Raw genomic sequence first — 23,058 nt, 5'->3', positions numbered from 1 at the left:
GAATATATTATTTTATTGTAGTGAGATGAATTATTTTATTGTAGTAGTTATATTATTTTATTGTGATGTTTATATTATTTTATTGTGTTGAAAGCTAAAATAGATCCACTGCTGTAGCATGTGTGTAGGTAAAATAGATAAAATAACTTTTGGTGGAGTTAAAAAGCTAAATTTTTAGTTCCACTGCTGTGGATGCTCTTAGAAAGACAGCCACTAATCCACATGTCGTAAATTCAAAAAACTATTAAAAGCAAGTACGAGTGAAATAATAACAACAATACAACTGTACAACACATAGCACACAATATACTTTCTTTTTATTATAAACAACACGCAGTAATAGAGAGTAAACTACTTTACTCTTTAAATTTCTTTGATTGGTTCTATTCTAAACTGGAATCTGGAAAGTAAATTGGAGTTCTTTTAGTCTTTAGCAGTAACAATAACTAGATAAACAACGAGAGAGATATACCAGAGGTTGCTGATTTAGACTAGAGTAGGAGGTTGAAGCGAAGCGGACAACCAAGGATTCATGGTGAGACAACTGGTGGCGTAAGAGGCAAGTGCACATCACACACACAATAGAGCAATGCTAGGACCACATAATTGTACACAATTTTGGCCACAACTTGCCACGTGGTAAGTTATGAATGGTAGAGGTGTGATGGTGAGTTCATATGGGTTCACCTCTACTACTCATAACTCGCCATGTGGTGAGTTGTGCCCAAAGTTTTGTACAATTACATGGCACTAAAATTTTCTCACACAATAATGTAGAAAGATTTTTTTTTTTTTCCTTTTTTTGGTTAATCTCTAGTGATTTGGAATATGTTTAAGGATAATTGGATTTTGTTAGTATTTGGAGAGCCACGGGTTGAGAGATGGGCTATCTGATGGGTATATTTTTTTATTGGTTTTTTTTGTAACAATTTATGTTTTTGGATTTTTTTGGATTACTTCACATTTTTGATGGGTTAATTAATGATTATAAATATTTATTGTAAATTTTATATATTTAGAGATCAAATCTCACAATTTGAGGGGGGGTGGGGGGGGGGGAATAAAAAAAATTTATTTAAAATTTTGATTTAATAACCTACACAGGCTACTATTAATGGAAAATTCAAAAAGTTAAGGGGTTGGGGGCGGGGGGGGGGGGGGGGGGGGGGGGTGGCTTTGCCCCTCCCTAGCTCTGCCATTGCGCCACTATGTCCAAAGGCCCTCTCACCTAATTTCTCCATTATATGCAGTTTCCCTTTTGAGTTTAAATTCAATCAAGTCCAATCTTAACATGGCACATCAGCATTTTATAAGTTGCAAAATAGGTTGTTCCACACACAATTAGTCCTTACAAACACACTAAATCACAAATCTGCTTCTAGCTCTCTCTCACGAATTCGACCAACCACCTTGCCCTGTCCATCACCAATAGTCTTTGGCTTTCTTGGCACCAAGTTTTGCCCCACCCCTAACCTAAATTCTTCTAAATCTCTCTCTCTCTCTCTCTCTCTCAGCTTTTTACCATAGTCCATAGATGTCACTTTCAGTTTGTGTCTCTCTCTCTTCTCATCTTTTCCTTCTCACTCAATCCTTTCCCTTTCTTTAAGAAAGTGAGAGTGAAGGAAAAATAGATTTTGAAGGACACAGATCTAGTTGTTGAATCGGATCCAAGCAGGGAGACTTAGATGGACTCCACTCAATCCAACTCGGAGATAAAGGGGAAAGAGGCAAAGGAGAAGGTGAATTCAACGGCCGAGCAAGGTTGTTGGCGGCTTGGGGCGGTGACTTAAGTGGCTTGGACGTTGAGTGGCTAAGGAAGATATGATTTTGGTAAAAAGAAATATGTTGATTGTGTATGGGTAAGGATTATTCTTTAATTTGTATTAAATTGATGTGGCACAATGTAATTGGAGGGTGTAAAATAGGGGTTTTACACCATATCTAGACATAATATGCACTCTTCACTTTTATATGAATGATAAATGGAGGAACTTCAATGAAAATAAAGCCACTAATTTAGTGAAGCCATAGGTAATTCTTTATCATTTGTTTCCAGGAATAGAGAGCTTTTTTTTTTTTTTAGTTATCTTGGGAGTGTTGAGAGACAATTTTTCCCATATGCCACATTTCCCAACCTCATTGGATCTCATTTACCTAATCATTAAAAATACACAAATACCCTTCATAAATTATTTTGGGCCACTAAAAATTATCTCATACTTCACTACAGAATTGGGCCAAAAACCCATCATTACAAAAAAGTCCAAAAGCCCCAATCTCTACCTCATTTTATCTCACTATTAGGCCAAGACCAAAACTGGGTCCATAATCTCAATTTATATCAAAAGCCCATGGAAAATTATTATCCTAAGCCCATGGTTAAAAGCCCATGACAAAACACATGGTTAAAGCCCATGACAACTATCTCATTTCATTAAAAAAACCTTTGAAAAATTATTGCAAAGGCCTAAGAAGCCACATCAACATGTGTAATTCAAAACAAGTCCAAAGAGCTGGGCCTACTACAAGAGCTTCAATCCATGTGTCAAAGCCAAGAGAAACAACCCACAAATGAAGCCCATGTGTGTAATTGTGAGAGATCATGCCCTTAGCCCACTAAATTTCTTAATTGGGTCAAACCGACATAAACAGGTTGAGTCACATTGGTGACTCCTAGAATGACAGTCTCATATTTTCCCCCTATATCAAGAGTTTACAAGGCATTGATCTTATATACAATCTAAAAATTGCATGGTTTTGGCCCTAGTTATATTGTACAAAATGTACTATTACATAAAGAAGAAACTAGTTTATGAACCCTTGATCTAGGTTTGCAGGCTAAGTTACAAGGTGAGAATGTGTTAGACACCCACATTACCCGGTGAAACTAGTCTTCTAGACTATGGTGGCCAATGTCATGTCACATCAATCATACAACTTAATATGTCTATGAGTGCACTGCCTCGTGCTTGCTCATGTTTACTAAAGATCATCCTTGGAATTTTTATTTTATTTTATTTTATTTATTTAATTTTTTCCTTTTTGGAATCTAGAACTTGTGGTTACAATTAGAGCTGTGCAAACCAGTACCGGAGCCGACAAGACCGACTGGCGTCGACCTTCCCGCACTGCCACTACAACCGACCAATGGAGCCAATGTCAGCGAACAGAACGTGAAGAGAGTTCCAACTCCAGTGCGGTGCAGTAATCGGAGCAGTAAATCCGGAACCGAAGCCTCGTCGAACCGAACCGAACCAACCCATGTTTCAAATGTTTGGAACTTTGGATACAACGTTGTTTTACCGAGATTTTGTCTTTAAAAAAGCAAAAAGAAAAAGAAAAAGAAAAAAAAAAATATATATATATATATATATATATATATACAAACCCATCAATGGTCTCCACCATGTTGCATGTCGCCGTTCTTCTTCTTCTTCCTCTTCTTTGTTTTGCACTGGTTCTTCTTCGTTCTGCTATGCACTGGTCTGGTCTTTTATTACTCTTGTAATTTCTAGTTTCTATTGTCTTCTAAAGAGATTAGTACTCTTTTAAAGTTTTAGTATTTTAACGTCTTAACTTTTATGACCCCCACACGTGTCTAGCTTTGAAATGACAAAAGAAAAGTTTTAAAGAAAAATCCAAGTATTAGATAGATATTACTCTATTTTCCCACCGCTGTGTAGGTCTACTGTGTAGGTATAATGGTGTATAATATATATATTAATATTTATTTATACTAAAATAAATAAATCATTATTAATGCTATGTTTACAATATTTTAACAATAGAAGCTATAAACTAGTAAAAATAGAAGCTATAAACTATAAACTATAAACTTAGTAATATTTATCATTTTTTTTTAGTAAAATGTTTTTTTTTTATTATCAATTTTTCAGCACTTGTTTGGACTTTGTAGTGTTACATTGTTACTTTAGTCCCATTGAATTATGAATAGGTTGAAAGGATTTTTTTTATTAAAAAAAAAAACAAATAGAATTTTTAATGTTTCAAATCAACCAAACCGCACCGCTATAGGTCGAATAACCGACCCTAATTGGTATGAATCAGTTTTAATTATGAGAAAACCGATCCCTATCAGTTCAGTAACAATTTTGAGAAAAAACCAAGCCAACCAAACTGCGCACACCCCTAATTACAATGGGATTGAAAAACCTTCAAGCAACAAGCAACTAATCCCAACTTTTATTTTTATTTATTTTTATTTTTTATTAGAGAGTTTTAACCTATGGTGTCCGCCTCCTGATGATAGTCTTTTTCATCAGATCAAGACACCAATCAGTTTTTGGTGTAGGCGGAGGATTGAACCCCAGATCTCTTATACAACCATCAGAAACTTTACTAGTTGAGCTAACTGGAACCCACAGCTAATCCCAACTTGGTTGTTCCTATTAATATGCAAGTTAAAGAGTATATGTATTGCGTTGTAAATGTTGGGGAAAACTCTCTATAAAGTTAAATGGAATAAACCAACCTCATATTGGCTTAAACAATACACAAATGGCTTCGTGATGGGATCCAATGGCCTGTTGTGGGGGTCTAATAAAAAACTATGAGGGACAGTGGGTGGTGGGGTTGGCTAAATCCATTGCTGTTGCCTCTAGCATTGTAGCCAAACTATGGGCCTTAAGAGAAGGCTTATCTTTGTGCATTGAGATTCAGGCTCAGACTGTGGAACTTGAGCTTGATGCAACCCCATCAATTTCCTTATTTTCTAGCAACATTGATTCTAATGGGGACCTGTTTGCCCTTGTTAATGACTGCATCGATCTTCTATTGTAGTTGCCTTGGGTTTGACTGCTTCACTATTTCAAGGAAGCAAACTTTTGTGCGGACACCTTAGCTAGAATAGGGGAGGGGGGGTCATCTAACTAGTGGCGTTTTTTGCTATGATGCTCCCTCTTGTTGTCATTCCGTTTTTGCAATTTGATCTTGTATTGCAACAGATTATGTTCTAATGTGCCTGAGGCACTGTAGGTTAGTTTATGAAATATTTCCATATTTAACAACAACAAAAAAGTTTTCCAAGATATTTTCATTAGTATAATTGCATATCCACATTTTATTCATAACATAGAAGTAGAACGGTTCTGTCCCTTATTGGCGTTTACCACCTGAACACTAGCGTATGCTAGAAGATGAATAACATACACTACTTTGGGGCTCTAGCCTGAAAATTGGCTTGAGAAGTGGACCAAGGCTTATTTTATGGATTGTTGGGCTTCACATATTTTGTTGATCATTGTGCCATATAATGCCAAGGACAATATTTTTCACAATGGTTGAAATGATTTATTGGGGTTTAAACAACATCACTTTTTTTTTCTTTTTCCTGAATCTATCATGGATATCACTTTTATTATGCATGAATTACAATTGATAATATTCTTCTAAAAAAAAATTACAATAAATCATATTAGTAGTCATGAAAAATAGTGCCTTTAAACTTATTGAATTGTATTACTTTGCACCATTTTACGGTACATGACGTTGACTTGGCTACAACTTTTATTCTCAGTCAAAATGACATGCTTCAAAAATAAGTTTCTCAAAAATAAATCACATCCAATTATAGGAATGAAGAATTATTTGTTACTATATAGTAATCAATTATTTGTTAACCAAAGAGTATGTTGTTAATCTTTAATCAAACAGAATTAGTTGATTAATTGTTGTTACTTGTTAATCAAATAAAGAATTACAAGTGAAAGAGAGCAACATGAAAAGGTTTGGTAGACTACTATACCAATAAAGAAGTAGAAATAATAGTAAACTAAAAAACAACATGAAGAAGGGGTATAATGGATGTGAGGTTGATGATGTTAGGCATATAATGCGAATAATGAGAAGATGATGAAGAGCAAGAATGGGAGGATATCGAATATCCCAAGGCCAAGAATGACAAGATGATCGATAAATATGGATCGGCAATATCTAATTATAATTATTTGAATAGGAGGTAGTGATGAGTAGTTGTCATACTGAATTTCCAGGAGGGCATGAATGTGGTTTGAATAAAATATGTCTCATAAAGTAGAAAAGACTATACGAAAAGTTTTTACGTTACTACTATTGGATATGACATTAGCATTGAAGAATGCTAATGCCATATCTAAGGTCTTTTTGACATTTCATAGTTAAAAAATATTTGCATCAAAAAATACTATACTTCATTATTGTAAAATTTTTTGCAATAGTGTTACAGTACAATTCTAAACTTAGAATTGTACTGTAACACTATGGCTAAAATATATATATATATATATATATTTTATTTCACCCCTTAGTTGAAAAAAAGTGATGATGTGAAATAAATATTAAAAAAATAATATTTTAATGAAAAAGTAAAATAATAGAGTTTTTAGATGTAGGGTGTATTGTAAAATGGTATGGTATAATTGATAAAGTAACTTTTCAAGATGGTAAAATAGGATAGAATAGCATTCTTCAATACTGATGCTCATCCTCCATTGGAGCAAATTATTTACTTATTATTTTTTGGCATTTGATTTGATTGATTCACACCAGTTGGCAATTAGTCCTGCAACTCCAACACGCATATAATCTCCGCATCATGTATATATTTAAGTATTTTTAGTTCTTGTAGTCTTCGCCCTGGCAACCAATCAAATGAAAACGTACTCCCTTCATCTTAGTCTTAGGCAGAGGCATAGCCCTCCCCGAATGAGACTTCCAATTCCCCCACTTTCACTTCTCCAGAATCCAGATATACATCAGGGACCATAATAATGTTAATTAATGTCAATTATCCACTTATTATAATATTTAATTAATACGAAACCACTATCTAATTAATTAATTAATTTAGCAAACTCCAAGCATCAATTGACGAAATAACCGAAAACTGAGGAAGTCTTCTCAAATTCTTACTGTTATTTTCAACTTGCATCTCTTTGTCTATCTCAATATTGGAAAATGTTTAAGTTATTACCAAATTTACAACATTAAACTTATAAACTAATAAGAATATAAATATGAATGTGATTGATAAATATCAACTATTTAATAAAGAGGAATGCTATATTTACAATGTTTTTGTAACAAATCCTAAGTGGCAAATTGTTATGAGTTGTTATTGGAGGGGTAAAACTGTAATTTCAATGATAGGTTCAAATTACAACTAATAACAACTATAATTTGTTGTGAAAAAATTGTGAACGTATCACTTCTCTTTAATAAATGAATGTTTGACTTTTTTTTTTTTTTTTTTAATGATTGGTGACACATTGCATTGTAAGCTATCTATAGTATTTCTAGCATTACTCTTCAATATTTATTACATTTGAGCATCACTCTTCAATATATATTAAACTAGTCGCTAACCCGTGCGATGCACGAGAAATGTATTGAATACAATATATAATTTAATCTTTGTTTATTTTACTACAATAGCAAAATTGAATTTGTAAAATAAAATCATATAGCTAAAACATTTGTTAATAGCTATATTATTATTATTATTATCAACTTAACAGTATTTTAATATATGATACCAACATACTTCAAGAAAATGTCTAACACTGAAAACAATTTCGAAAACAAACTCAACTAAACAGTTTGATGAATAAATATATTACAATCTATAATATAAGCCAAGAAATAAACTTTGAAACGAATATGATCAAAATCCACGTCAAACAAAACCATTTCGATCATTAAGAATATGACTCACTAAAGTCATGAAAAACACAGGATTCATTACAAAAAAAAAAGAAAAAAAAAAGAAAAAGAAGAAGCATCTTTAGTCTTTATAGATTTTGCCTAAGTACCCAGATACGATGACACATACTCACACAAAAATCATTAAAGAAAGAATCAAAGAACATACACAACATGTACATACGCTATGAAAGTAAAAATAAGAAAAACAAAAGAGACGTAAACATGGACAATTAAAGAAAAAATATAGGAAAAAAAAGTTAGGAATAGAAATATAAGATAAAGATGGGTTACCCTCAAAAAGAATAATCCATGGATATTCATTGAAATCTTCTAGATAATTTCTGATAATAGAAAAAATAAAACCCAAAAGTTATGATGTTAAAACTTCCAAAAGGCCAAAAAAAAAATTTTTTTTTAAAAATCAGAAGATTCAAAGCTTTAAAAGTATTGAAATAAAACAATATATATATATATATATATATATAATTATGCAATAGAGAAATACAATAGAAAGAAGGGAATCCATGATTATAGCTTTTCTACTATTGAAATTGGCCAGACAATTAAATATATTGCAAAAAATGAACTTAAAAATTCATATGTAAACCAAACATATGTCTACACAACATAGAAATATTAGAGAAATATGAGTTACCTTTTAAATGTTAAAATTCAAAATATTAAAACTTTTAAAAGGTTAAAAAAATTTGAAGATTTAATTAAAAGATTCAGGCTCAGCAATTAAATAAACAAAACAAAAATTGACAAACTTTTAAGAAAAAGTAACAAATCTATAATTTTTATTGAACAAATCAAATAACCCTAACCTTGATGCATTGACCGAAGAAGGAGAGGAGTCCAATACATAAGTGGAATATGTGAATTGTGAAGCATGAGCCGCCCTCAAAAAAATTCTTGAAGAAAAATAAGTTTTAAGGAGAAAATTGTATTGCGGCAAAAGAAGATAATAGCAGATCTAATCATAAAATCTAAAATAAAAAGAATTTAAAATAAAAATAATAAAAAATAATAATAAAAAGAGTAGCCCTCATACCTGATTTTACAACTGGTTAGAAGTACACTCCTACCTACCTTCCCAGCACAATAGTAAGCAATTAGTGCAGTCTTGCTCAGACAAATCAGGCGTGCACTGCACAAGTGCATATAATTTTTTAAAGTCTGTTGTGATTGCACTTCCAGCTGCATACTTGTGAAGAGAACCACCTGCTGCGACTTCACTTGTTAGGTTATTCAGGGGCTTAGGTTTTCTACGCAAGCAATTCTTAAATAGGAGAGAGTAGAGACAGTGGGAGAGTGTCCTTATTTGGCTAGAAGTCTAATTTGGATTGGAAAAAGAAAACAGTGATGAGGTGAAAATTTTAATTTAATTTAAATTTAATTTAAATATTGTGCTGACGTGGAAAATTGTGGGAGTTTCAAAAGTTTCGGTTTTATATATATATATATATATATATTAGAAAGTACTATTTTTTATTATCACATAATAATAATAATAATAATAATAAGAAGAAGAAGAAGAAGAAGAAGAAGAAGAAGGAATAAGTTAATGGATGCTTTAAGGACAAATATTTTTAAAAACTTTTTGAGGTAATTGATATTTTTTTAATAGCTTTTTTTATTTTTCTTAAAATTTGGTATTAAAACTTTTGATCAATTAACAAATGCCATAGGTTCATAAAAACAAAATAACAAATGTCATAAGAACAACCTTTACACGGAACCTTAATAATAAATGATAGGTCATATATATTAAATTGATAGTAAGACTTACTGTTAAAGTGAGAGTTATTTATTTAAAAATGCATATAATTTAATGCCCCTCATAAATGAGAGTGGACCTAATCATATGTGAGATGATCCTTACAAAATTCTAAAGTCTGTTTGGTACATGCATTTAAACAACAGTTTTTAGTTTTTAAACAATATTATACGTATTTTTATACATTTTTTCACCTATAAATATTTTTAAAAAATACAAACAATATTATTAGAACAATATTATCTAATCTAATGGCCGTAATATTCAATAATTTTCCAAATTGGAAGGATTAGAAGAAACAGAAGGTAAGTAATTGGCAGAGGGTTAACTAACTTAACTTAGGCTATAAGGACTAAAAGAATTGACTTGAGTAATATAAAGAGCACCCACCGGACACGTTGCTAGTCAAAGGAATCAAAATCACCTCACATAACATAAGCAATGACTATGAGCAATTCGGCGGAGAGCTTAAACGAAGACAAGCCATTGATTTCGGGAAACAACAATCATGTCGTCCGGCGGGTTGTTAAGGTCACGCTCTTATTCATGGGAATAGCAGTTTTAGCCTTTGTTATTCACAACAACGCCAACCCTTTTGCCAGCTTTCTGCCTACCTCTTATTATTTCCATCCTCCTGCTCCTGCTCCTCCTCCTTTTTCTGCTGCATCGGCATCGTCGTCATCGTCAGTGAGTTCCCTTTTCTTTCTCAATCTATCTATGTATTTTGTTATTTCTTAATTACTCTTTGCTAACTATGCTATCCTTTTTTCTTTTTTCTTTTTTTTTTTGGGGATAAATTTGATTGTTTGGTAGAAAAGATTTAAGATTAACACGTAATAAGTTGAGCTATAAGACTCCAATTTACATGCTCCGACAAAAAAAAAAAAAAAAAAAAAAGATATGTTTCATGTTCATTTTTTTGTTTTTGTTTTGATTTTAGCACCAGTATTCTGTGTAATATTAGCTAGGATTAATTTTTGTATTCCGTGAACTATTTGAAACCACGGAATAGTTGACACCTAAAGATCTCTGCTCTTTTATCTTCATTTCTCTCTCTGTCTTGAGGAAACAAATATTCCTTTCATAGTACAGAACATTGAACGGTGACAAAAAATAGTGGGTGAGGGAGAAAAGGCACTGAGTGTAGGCAGGTCTAATCAACTCTTTATTTTTTTTGGCTGAACAGGATTTAATGAACTCATAGAATCAAAATCAAACACTAATATGATTAGAAGATTGTCCAACGATTATATTTTTTTTTTCTTTAGTGTGTAAATCGATTATAAATATAAGTATCACTGTAAGTCTTATTTTAGTTTTATTATTATTTTTTTTTTCTCCATATTGTAAAAGTGAAACCCTTTTAGCTTTTATTTTTTGGCTGTGGAAAATCCTTACGGGAGATTAGGAAAGCTGTTCGTATCTAGAAATATGGGAGAAACACGATTTATGACGTGAGAGAGACTTTTTTTTTTTTTTTTTTAAGAAGAAAATGTATAATTTCATAGACACAAGAAAAGGAGTATAACAACGTATAAGCGCCCTGTCCAGGGGTAAAATATAGCCATAAAGACTCCCATTTTCTTAAAAAAAAAAAGAAAAGAAAGAGTACAACAGGGACCGAAGCCTACAAGATCAACCATGGCCTGATTGAATCAGGTGATCTAAAAAGGGTGGAGTAACACCCTTCCATGCATTGCTGGCATGATTACATTTGACAAACTGGACAAACTCATGGGCGGCCTGTTTAGAGACATACCTTTGATTTGTCCAAGAAGAAAATTTTAATTTATAAATAATAAGTTAATTGTTAAAAGAGGTGGGATCCAGGGGAGTTTCAAACTCTTATAAATTTTTTTTTTTAAAAAAAAGGACAAATAGAAAAGTGTTTTCTTAGTTGTCCATTTTTTTAAGTAAGGGCTTTTTGGGTATTACGAGAACTTTCATCAAGGTATATTCTGTATCTTTTCAGATCTTCCTCCTTGTTCTTCTTTATTTGTTTTTAGAGAATCAGGTCTTCGGTCTTCCTGCCCTTGAGGGTAAAAAAAAAAAGAAAAAAAAAAAAGAAAAAGAGAGAGAGAGAGAGAGAGAGAGAGAGAAGGGACAATGGTGTGATTTTATCTTTGCCAAACTCTTTATTTTCCCCCACCCTCAAAAAAAAAAAAAACTCTTTATTTTGCCACATATCTCAACCAAAAAATTATATATATATATATATATATAGTATGTACTCAAGAATGGGATGAATACTACTCTTTATTTTCCAGTTTTTTCTCTTGTCCCATCAAATTCAAGCTTCTCCTTCCAATTAATAATTGGGTCCAGCTGTTATGATAAACTTACAATAAATGTGATTTACTCTCCTATTAAAGAAGGGATGAATACTACTTCATTCCTTTTCAGTTTTTTTCTCCTTTCCCTTCAATTTTTTTTCCTTCCCATCAATAAGAACAATGCTTATCTCCAAACTAAATCCGGCTATTAATTTCTTGATATATAGAAAGTTCCTGCTGTTATTATGGTCTCACAATAGATGTGGTAGTCTAAGGGTTTTTTTTTTTTTTTTTTTTTTTTTATTTTTATTTTTTTTTTTTTATGAGAAGTGTTTTGTAATTTTGTGGCAATACCTGATCTTTTAATTTTTTATGAACAAAACCAAGGTTTATTTAATGAAGAGAGTGTCCTATATATATATATATATATATATATAGGAATGAGAGTGTTCTAGTTTGAAGTAATTTTAGGTGGAAATAGAGATATATTTTTATCTGGTTATTTTTAAGTTTTTTCCCTGTAAGGTTTAAGGGTATTTTTGAATTATATAAAAGTTCAGTCCAAAGAGAAGAATCCTCTTATAAATGGTGTATATATATATATATATATATATATGAATGTGTCTTGCTAATGTACAAAAAATATATATATATATATATATGTAGAATATAAAATACTTACACGTTTGGTATAAATTAGTAGAGAGTGTTCTATTTTGTAGGGATTTTAAAGAGCATGTGATGAGATTTTTTTTAATTTTTAATTTTTAATTTATTTTTTGGCTAAGTTTGTTTTGAAGACACGGATTAATAGGAGAGTGTCCTATTTTCTTTTCTTTTTTTATAAGAAGGAAAATGTCCTATTTTGTAGGCATTTTAGGTGGAGTTAGAGATATATTTTTACCTGATTGTCCTTAAATTTTTTCTTTGTAAGGTTTAAAGGTATTTCTGAATCACATAAAAGTTCAATCCAAAGAAATGAATCCTCTTATAAATGGTATATACATACATACATACATATATATATATATATATATATATATTTATATATATATTCCAAGTCTGGTTTGACCATCGCACATCCTTGGTGCGTTGGTCACTCCACAAGTATAAATGCTTATGGGGTGTGGGAGAGAAAAAGTCAGGGTTCAAGTCTCCAACAATGAGCTTCATACACATATACATTTAGATTAGATTTATACAAAGTTTGGTTTGGTCATGTTCACAACCAAAATATTAATAACAAGTTATTGAATTAAATGATGTTTAATATACTACTTATCTAGAAAATCCAAAATTATTTATAATGTCGTATTTGTATAATTTAAAATTAATTATTAAATGGAGTATAACATCAAAATTTAATAAATAATAAAAATTACAGAAAAATATTAATAGACTAAAGAAAAAGAAAGTTCAAGATTATAATAAATTGTTGATATTTAAGTAAAAACTAAAACATTGATAGAAGAAAAGAAGCATTGATTTTTCATAAATTTGTTATAGACGGACTTGAAAAAATTAACAAGGGTTGTCGTATTAGTGAAAAAAGGTTTAATGGGAATTTTAAAGATAAAAACGTGCATAGGAATTTTAAGAGACGTCAATTTTCATTTTCTATCACCCTTTTTCAGTATTCGAGCGTAGAGTAGAGTGTAGACTCACTGAGGGAGTGAATATCAATTATAAAAAAAAAAAAAGGAAAGTGCTTTTGAAACGGACCAATGGGAATTGTCTGATTGTATTTTACTGTTTCCTAGCTAATCATTTTTTGTTTATTTAATATTTATTAGCAATTAGCAAAAAAAAATATATCAGCAAAACCAATACAAATACTATAATAAGGACTCCAGCTGTGCATCATCAAAAACTATAATAAGTCTACAATAATAAGTCTACAATTTTATAATTGACCTCCTCAAAAACTAGTCAATTTTTTTTTTTTTTTCTAACTTATTCACTTTACACTTTATTTAATTAAGGATCTTCAATTTTTAAATTTAAAAATGGTCTCACTTAATACCAATTTTATTACTGTATCAGGAAGTGGGTGATCTTATGTTGGATGGAGTTCTAAAAAATGCATCAATGAAGGACCGAACTGTTATATTGACAACTCTAAATGACGCATGGGCAGAACCAAATTCCGTACTAGATCTCTTTCTCCATAGTTTTCGGATTGGGAACCAAACACAGTGGCTTTTAAATCACTTGGTAATAATATGCTTGGACGATAAGGCATATGCTCGTTGCTTAGCTTCACATCCTCATTGTTATGATCTTCGAAGTAGAGGAGACAATTTTACAAATGAGGCTTTCTTCATGACCCCAAACTACTTAAAGATGATGTGGACAAGGATTGATCTGTTGGCTTCTATTCTTCAGATGGGATACAACTTTGTATTCACGGTACGTACTCAATTTCTGCACCTATCTGCATTATTATTATTATTATTATTATTATGTAGAAATACTGAGTGTCCAAAAGAATTAATTTAGTTGAAACTGAAAACTTTTTACTGAAAGTACTATAGATAAAGGTAAAAGGTAAAAATTAGTTGAAATAATACTATAGGATCTATAAATAATACCAAAAAGTGAAGTGAAACCCATTAATAATAGCAAAAATAAGTTGGTTTTTTAAGCCAATGCCAAACGTAACCCAACGGTTGTTTAATTAATAGAAACCAAGATTGGGTTGCATTATAAGTTTTGGAAATTTGTAAAATAACTGTTTTGGATTTATCATTATTATTTTGGATAAGACAGTCTGTTTTGGATGGTTAGGTTTAAGGAAAATTAGATGGTAAAATGTGTATATATCAATACAAATGTGGAAAAAAAAAAAAAAAAATTGAAGAGAAGAAGAAGATAGGTACAGGCATGAATTCATAGCTTTGTTTTCGTTAAGTCTATAGCTAGGATGAAATATGATTAATGGAGCCAAATTCTGATTTGACAGTAGTTTGTTTTTAAAATTCCAGGATGCTGATGTTATGTGGTTCCGAGATCCATTTCAACGATTTCATTCAAATGCGGATTTCCAAATTGCTTGTGATAGATATGTAGGGAACCCTGATGATGTAAATAATAACCCAAATGGAGGGTTTACCTATGTAATATCCAACAATAGGACAATTCCATTTTACAAGTTTTGGTACAAATCGAGAGAAGATTATAAAGGCATGCACGATCAAGATGTTTTCAATGAGATCAAAAGCCACCCGTTCATCAAGAAGATTGGAATAAGAATGAAGTTCCTTGATACTGCCTATTTTGGTGGGTTTTGTGAGCCTAGTAAAGATTTGAACTTAGTCTGTACGATGCATGCTAATTGTTGCATTGGTCAACCCAACAAAGTTCATGACCTTAAGATTTTGCTTGAGGATTGGATCAAATTCACTTCATTGCCCGCAACTACCAGAGCATCATCACCATCCTCTTGGACAGTTCCAGATTATTGCAGGTAGTGTTATGCTTTCAAGTGGGGCGTAACACCACACTATTTTGTCCTTATATATGGCCAATGATCTATTTTGGTCTTAGTTTTTTGTTTTGTTTTTTTTTTTTTTAATTATTTATTATTTTATATATATATATAGATTTATTTTTTTAAAATAATAAAAAATAAATAAAAAGTCTCATTTTTTTTTTTTTTGGGAAATTTAAAATGTTTGTGGTTAATTTACTATTTCTTTATTTTCATCTGTCTTTATCATGAAGGACATCCTTTGGTCACCATAAATGACGCATATTGGAGGCTCAAGAAGGCAAAGCAGCGATAATTAATTGCAGGCAATACGTTTGTTGTATAGTTCTCAAAAAAGAAAAATAGAGGTAAATTATTTTATGTTCTAATCATTAAGAAGGTTGCATTAATATTATGCTGTTTTTCAAAAGCTTTACTTATTATTAGAAACTAGCCTCAAACCCGTGCGATGCACGGGAAAGCTATTGAAATGATACACATAATTGTATTTTCTCTAATTTATTCAAAATGAGACATGTGCCTTAAAAAAATAGAAAAAAAGAAAAGAAAAGAAAGAGATTATTGAAGTAATGAAGTTTGATATAAGTAAGAGCCAATATGCCATAATTTCATTTTATACAAATTATTACACTATAATAATTATACATATTAAGCATGCATTACCACCATATCAAAATACCAAAGCTTGTATAAGAAAGATTAAGGGTGTCAAAACTCAGAACAACTATTGGTCACATGGCACATCTGACATTCATCCTTTAAGACAATTATATTAATGACATTGTAGTGTTGAATTGGTACATCAATTTATGTCTATGCATAACATCAAGTTTATGTTATTCCCAATAAACTTTTTTGATATGAAACATTGGCTACACCATACCATATAATCCTTCTAGATGAGGAAATAATTTTAATAACGAAAACTCACATCACATCCCAATAAATATAAAACTAATCTAATTAGTGATTATACACGGCTTCCACTTGTCATGAATGACAATGATCATTTATTGTATACATTGTATCACTATATGTTGTAGTCTCTTTTTTCACCACAAGACAGGTCAAAGTTAAATCGTGGTCTCAAAGTACAATAAAAAGTGGTTTCCAAGCTCTTGGCAGAGTTCTTCCTTTCCCATGGTGACTTATATGCTCCCAAAAGTGTAGAGCTCACACGCCTTCGGGGGAAAAAAATCTTATTAATTTCCTCAAAGAAATAGAAAAGAAAATTTCTTCTTAATAAATTAAATAATCTCTTTCTCTAGTTTCACCATTCAAAAGTTGAATTTAGTAAATAATCATATAACCAATTGTTGCACAAAAATAAAACTGGCAACGTCATCTTCATCTAACACATATTAGGTAACTTTAATACAATGATTTATTGTGTTAATAATGAAAATCTATATAATGCTAACAAAAGAAATATAAAAAAGATAAAGATAAAGATAGAGATAATTTAGTAGAAAGCAAACCCGAAAGAGAAAGGACTTAAAGCAATATCACAGTCAAAGTAAATCTTTTCCTTTCACTTGTGGCTCAATTGACCTAAAATTTTATGGAATTAAATAGCTAAACATAATGATAAGTTACTGAATTACATGCTCTTTCTAAAAAAGAATTTGACTTAAATAATGTAGTATATTTAAGCATATATTGTCTGAAAAAAGAATTTGACTTTAAGCAACAACAACGCCAGCAATTATGCAGCTACTTAAGCCTCCAGCAGCAACACCAACATGAGTTATGCAGCAACTTAAGTTGAGCATTATTGCCACCAATCATGAGCATTGGTTCAGCCATCATAAATCTTGAAAATCAATCTCATTCTGGTAAAAACCCGAACATAGAAAATCATTGCATCAAATCAAATCTAATCTTTGCCAAACTCAAGGAGAATATCATGCAATAATAAATCATGACAGATCATATTTAACCCCACCCTCTAATTTCATAGTGATTACAAAATTAAGAAAGCAATTACAATATATGAAGTACATTACTAATTACATAAAAAAAAAAAAAAGGAAAATATAAAACAAACTGATACAAACCCAAAGAGAAAGAAGAAACAGAACAAAGTGGTAGATTTTTAAGTGCGGAGTTTTCCTACATGTTGCAATGGCCTTAATTGCAGAGAAAGGTTTAAACCCTCCTATCATTGACCTTCTGCATAACATTGATTTTTTTTTTTTTTTTTTTGGGTACCAAGCATGGTGCTCAAAAACTTTCAAAAACTACAACATGGCTGTACAAATGAACTGCAAGCAGTAGGAAGGGGTAATCACAAATTTAAAAATAGTTGATTTCTAAGGACCATGCTATCAATAACTTATCAAGGAAAACTCATAACAAAATGAATTGCATGGTTAACATTGGGAATAAGGCCAAAATCTAACTCTAACCTTGGTCCCATAGGCCATAAATTCAATCATGCAAGCCACACCCTGTAATTGTTGAATCAGAACATATAGCTGATTACGAACATACTTTCAGATCAATCCTCATGTGCTCCAATTATACAAATATAAATAACCATATATCTTAGGCAACAAACTTAAGTGGACCTCGAGGCAGCTTGTACAAAACTTCAGTCTTGAACTTAAGTCCATTATTAGGACCTAACAGTTGCATCTACTGCAGAAATGCCTATGTTGGATAAGTTTGATTGGATCAATTTCAAGCTTAGTTTTTCTTCCAATTAAACACTAACAATCTATTATCAATCCAATAAGTAAGCATTTCATGTACGTGCTGATTTGATTTCAAAAAAAGTTCTAGAGAATTACTACAATAAGTAAACCATTTAGCAAAATATTCCACATAATATAATCTTTTCAAGGCAGGCATTTTATCAAACACACATCATGCATTATTATTGCAACCACTGCTGCATATAATCTTATCAAAGAACTACCTACAAATACATTCAACTCAAAGCCCAACAACTAAATCCTTTGGTAGACTAAGTTCTCCAAATTGCAATTGCCAGTACTTCGAATGAAATTTTTGAGGCTGAAAGTATATAGAACACATACAGCACATTAAAACACACACATACATGAAGGAGAAAAATCTCATAGATCATTTAATCTAAAACTAAGATGTCAAAATCTCAAACACGTGAAAGTAGCAAAAGAAACATCACAAATTTATGCATAAAGCCATGCCTTATATGACTTTTAAATAATCCAAATGCAGCAATATTAGAAGCAATTTTAAGGATTATTGGTTTTTGCAACATAAAAATCACAATCAACACATATACATCTCATAAAGAACAAATAACATATTTAGGGGGAAAAAAGATCATATTTAATGCACAAATTTAAAAATAAAGAGGAAAAATTACTGTTAGCAGTCCTGGCGAGTCAGTGGTGGGAGGGTACATGTTGGTAGGAAGCTGGCTTGACAGAGGGGCTGACCTTCTTATTTCTATCTCCCTCTCTCTTTATTTATCTCATTTTGTTCTATGTTTAAAGTTTATTAACGGTTATGGGCTCCCATTTTAAGTTTTTTTTTTTTTTTTTTTTTTTTTTTTTTTTTTTAAATAAAGTGTGGATCGGTAGGTTTTAATGATTAGGAGTGTAGATATTGAAAAATTCAGGTGCTAAGGAAAAGCAATTGTAGTAAATTATAGACAACAGAAACCGTATTTGGGGAAGGAAAAGTATTCGAAGAGGATAATTAACAATGTTATGCTTAAACTTAGGTATATGGTGTTGCAAAGAAGAAGCGGAATAGAATTCTTTCAAATATCCAAAACAAACAAAACACTAAGAAAAAACCAAATTGTAACCGAAAAACCTTTATTGAAACCATAAATAACCGAAATGCCTAGATCAAAACAAAGCAAATACCCAAACTGCCAAACATAAATCATAGTTATTGCAAGATTTTGGTTTTTTCTTTTAAAAATTAAAATAAAATCAGAAAACAAAGAAAGGAAAAATAAATAAATAAAAACTCACCCTGTAATAGTGTACCGCCGGTTGAGGGAAGCCAGTTTTTTGGTGGTTAAAGTCCGACGGTGGTGCTGGCCTAAGATGTCTCCCTATCTCCCCTTATGCATACGTTTTTTACATTTCATGCCAAACAGTAGGAAAAACAATGGCAGAACCCATCTATTTTTTGACAGGGGTCAAAGAACAACGGTTGACAATTCAGATTTTAAACAGTTTAAAACAAAAACGTATGTATATTGGAGATTTAGTATGATAATTCGTAAACTAAATGTAGTGGTGAGAAGTTTCAGAGAAAAAGACAATTTGATGTAAAAAAAGAGTGCTAACCTTTAAAAAATAATGTTGCAGAGAAGAGATAAGGCAGAGCAGCAAATCATATGGCAGTTGCAGTTAACGATTACATTGTCCTCATTAGCTTGAATATGAATATCAAGATCAAGAACTCAGGTAACTAATTCTTTAATATGCAGTAACACAGAGTTTAACAAAATCTTCACTCTAAACTTCAGATTTGGCTAATAAAATCAATTTGTAAAGAAAAAAGCTTGCTAAAACATGCAAATTAGAATCAATTCAAACACAAATACACTAAATGGACAAAATCTAATACGAAGTATAAGATTAGTAGAAGGGAAATCAGACCATCCTAACCTATTAGTTTGTTCCAACAACTCTTCTTGGAAGTTACCCAAGTGATGTAATTGACAAAGATCTCAACAAATGTGTAATTTCAATAGAATTACAGGGTCAGAATTAAGCTTTCAGATTTAACTATTAAAATCAAGGGTGACACTCCCAATATCTTCAAAATAGAAGGCAAATATGATAAATTAGGTTTACAAATTAGGTATAAAATATTAAATTATATGAAATAAAATTCTTGGTAAATTAACTTAATAACTAAATAGAATAGACTGAAAATAACATAAGAAAGGCAGAATTATTTAATAATAAACAGATTTTGCAAATTAACAAAATAAAGCTCACAAACATAATAATAAATGATGCTAAAATACATTCATAACTGATTGTGCATGATGTGTGGAGAGCAAAACTTCATGTTTCTTTGAATTATAAGGTGAAATCCAAAATCAAAACAATCCAAATATACAAATTCGATGTGAGGAGAGGAAGGAAGGAAGGAAGACAGAGAGGCTACCGTTAGAAGCCGAAACTGAAGCTGAAACCGTAGAACAGGAAGATGAAACCGTGAGTGAAATAGTAGAACAAAAGCTGAAACCGTGAGAATCAAAAAGTGGGGAAGGGGAAGGGACTAAACCTGAAACAATGAAACAAAACGTGCGACTGGGAGACAGGAAGTTGTAACCGTGAAAAAACATCAGGTTTGATAAAGGGAATCGGTTGAAAAGGCTTTGGGTGTGGGCTTGGGCTTTACAGTGGAATTAAATGTAAAAGAAGTGGACTTTAAATTAGAGATAGGGCTGGAAATAATTTTAGTTTTATTAGGATTTTAAAATTGGTAAAATGTATTTTAAAATTAAATTAAAAATTCAGAAAAAATGATGGAAATGACGTGGCTGCTGACGTGGCTTAATGTGAGTGTAGCAACATTAAATGCTACGTTTCAGCTTTTAGTAATATATAGATTCAACCAAATGAAATCCACAAAGCTATTATAGTAGCAAACAACATAGAAGCAGCTTACACTAGAACGGATCGTATAAACCATACTCATCTTACTTCAATGGTAGCAATCAAATAAAATTATCAGTTTAAAATTTTAAATAGCTGCCAAAAATTAAACTTATACTCCTACCTCATTAGTCATTACCAAAAAACATTTAATTTTATGTGAACATTCCATAATCCATATGCAGCACAGGTATGGAGTTCTAGATTTTTCTTAGTATGATAATGAATCTCTGATGCTGCAATGATCATAGCCTCAATACAGCTTCTTTACTTTTGATTCTACTAGTATGAACTCTAGCATTCCTCTTTGATCGCATATGGTAAAAACTAAAAGCAGTGGCCGTGTTAAAATCCCTTAAGGGCTACATCTTTATTGTGTAAGAGTGTAGTACAATAACCTCCTATGTTACAATGAACCCTAACATGAGTATATATAGGCGACTAAACCCTAGACTACTAGTACAAGCAGGAATGGGCTTGGGCCTATTACATTGGGCTAATATGTCTAATATATATCTCTAACACCCTCCCTCAAACTCAAGGCGGAAGCTTGATGAAGACTTGAGGTTGGATAAGCATGAGAAGATTACTTGAAGATGCCTTGTAAAATGCCTTTGAAGAAACCACAATGAAGAATGTGCCAATTGTCCAATTTCTAAGCTTCAAATGAAGAAACGGAGGGCAAAATCCGAATCTACGCGAAAAACTAAGCAAGATAGGCCCTTTTGGAAATTTTGACCACCCTTTTGGAAATTTTGACTTTTGGTCAAAGGTCAATGCAAAAAGTCAAAGTCAACTGGTCCAGAGTCAAAGTCAACAGTCAAAGTGCTCACGGGTCAGATCCGGGTGGTCCGGGTCGGGTCGGTCCGGGTCAACGACGTGGTGCTGACGAGACGACACTGCTGACGTGGCTGATGACATGTCGCTGATGATGTGTCGCTGATGACGTGGACTAGGGCGTGCGTGGCATGCTGACGTGGATAGGTGACGTCATCCGGTGACGTCACACGTCATTAGCAGTAGCTCTCTGGCGCGTGTTCTATTCCACCGGCGCGTGTCTGGAACTTCCGAAGGTGCGTGGAAGCGCGTGCGAGGGAGATTAATGCTCGGATTCGGTGGTTTGGCAGATCGGCGAGCTACAAGGCCATCATGGCGGCGCGTGTAACCATAGGAGAATCTGACCCTGTGAAATCGGCGGCGGCGCGTGGAAAAGTCGCTAGAAACTACGCTAGCGCGTGGTGGCGCGTGCAGCGTCGTATGACCACCAGATTCTCAGGCCAAGTAGATCGGCGGACGAGAAGGCCGTCTTGGCGGCGTGTGTGACTGAGATCTAGCCTGGGAGTCAAGAATCTGCGGCGGCGCGTGTGAGTGTTCCAGGAGCCATTGTCGGCGAGTGGGAGCGCGTGAGGCTGCCGTTGGAGGTCGGGTTTCTGGGTTTTGGTCCCGATATGCCGTGGAGCACGTATGTCTTGTTGGTTTCATCAGGCGAAGCTTGGATTTGCACAGATCTGAGATTGATGTCACGGGTTTGCTTGAGTTTGTTGGATTTTGACACAGCACAGAGCCATGGTGGCTGCGAGATGCCGTGAAGTCTAGATCCGGCAGAGAAATATGTGTGACTTCAGATGGTGGTATGCACGTGTGAATCTTCTTTGCTGTGTAGAGATGTTTGTTTGATGCCAAGAACGAAGTTTGGCTCTGATACCATGTTAAATATTAGTATAGAGATGTGTTATATCATGTTGTGTATGCTAGAGTAGATGCGGAAGAGGAAGCATAGAGGAGGAACATTGAGAACACGTAAGGTTCAGCCTTACGGCCTACATCCACGGAGGAATCCCTTAAGGGCTACATCTTTATTGTATGAGAGTGTAGTACAATAACCTCCTATGTTACAATGAACCCTAACATGAGTATATATAGGCGACTAAACCCTAGACTACTAGTACAAGCAGGAATGGGCTTGGACCTATTACATTGGGCTAATATGTCTAATATATATCTCTAACAGGCCGGACCAAGTTGATTAAAAAGACATGTAATTAATTCTCTTAGTCAATTCACAGCCTACTTCATTTTGCTTCATACATTCGAATTTCGAACTTGCTTTTAATTAAGCATTTTTAAGCACTGTTTTGCCAAGCTCTCTTAGAAAAGGAAGCAATCAAAGTATAAATACTCTCTATGTTCGAA

General features: G+C 32.5%; 1 protein-coding gene and 1 long non-coding RNA gene across 4 annotated transcripts; one reads left to right on the top strand and one right to left on the bottom strand.

Annotated features, from left to right (window-relative positions):
• The first annotated feature begins 9,849 nt into the window (after positions 1–9,849).
• On the top strand, positions 9,850–15,818 carry LOC126702412 (uncharacterized protein At4g15970-like). The gene is made up of 4 exons (XM_050401109.1): positions 9,850–10,168; positions 13,798–14,163; positions 14,739–15,220; positions 15,478–15,818. Exons 1-4 carry the CDS (start codon positions 9,923–9,925, stop codon positions 15,500–15,502), a joined length of 1,119 nt encoding a protein of 372 aa, XP_050257066.1. The 5' UTR covers positions 9,850–9,922; the 3' UTR covers positions 15,503–15,818.
• Positions 15,819–16,155: 337 nt separating this feature from the next.
• Positions 16,156–20,807, bottom strand: LOC126702413 (uncharacterized). Of its 3 annotated transcripts, none has more exons than XR_007647753.1 (4): positions 20,372–20,807; positions 19,540–19,627; positions 19,219–19,371; positions 16,156–17,076 (listed from the first exon to the last, which is right to left on the bottom strand). It is a non-coding gene; the product is annotated as an uncharacterized LOC126702413 (long non-coding RNA). The 3 variants fall into 3 exon arrangements; XR_007647752.1 differs by lacking the exon at positions 20,372–20,807 and adding an exon at positions 19,864–20,195; XR_007647751.1 differs by lacking the exon at positions 20,372–20,807 and having other exon boundaries at positions 19,540–19,786.
• Positions 20,808–23,058: the final 2,251 nt, after the last annotated feature.

Source organism: Quercus robur, chromosome 10, assembly GCF_932294415.1.
Source record: "Quercus robur chromosome 10, dhQueRobu3.1, whole genome shotgun sequence".
Taxonomy (NCBI): domain Eukaryota; kingdom Viridiplantae; phylum Streptophyta; class Magnoliopsida; order Fagales; family Fagaceae; genus Quercus; species Quercus robur.
Note: the sequence above shows the minus strand (reverse complement) of the source record. Positions and strands in the feature narration are given on the sequence as shown.

Bases quoted from the DNA above. Each gene is read 5' to 3' on its own strand.
- LOC126702412 (XM_050401109.1), top strand. From the start codon at position 9,923: ATGACTATGAGCAATTCGGCGGAGAGCTTAAACGAAGACAAGCCATTG. The intron at 10,169-13,797 runs GTGAGTTCCCTT...TTACTGTATCAG, and splicing joins CGGCATCGTCGTCATCGTCA to GAAGTGGGTGATCTTATGTT. The intron at 15,221-15,477 runs GTAGTGTTATGC...TTTATCATGAAG, and splicing joins ACAGTTCCAGATTATTGCAG to GACATCCTTTGGTCACCATA.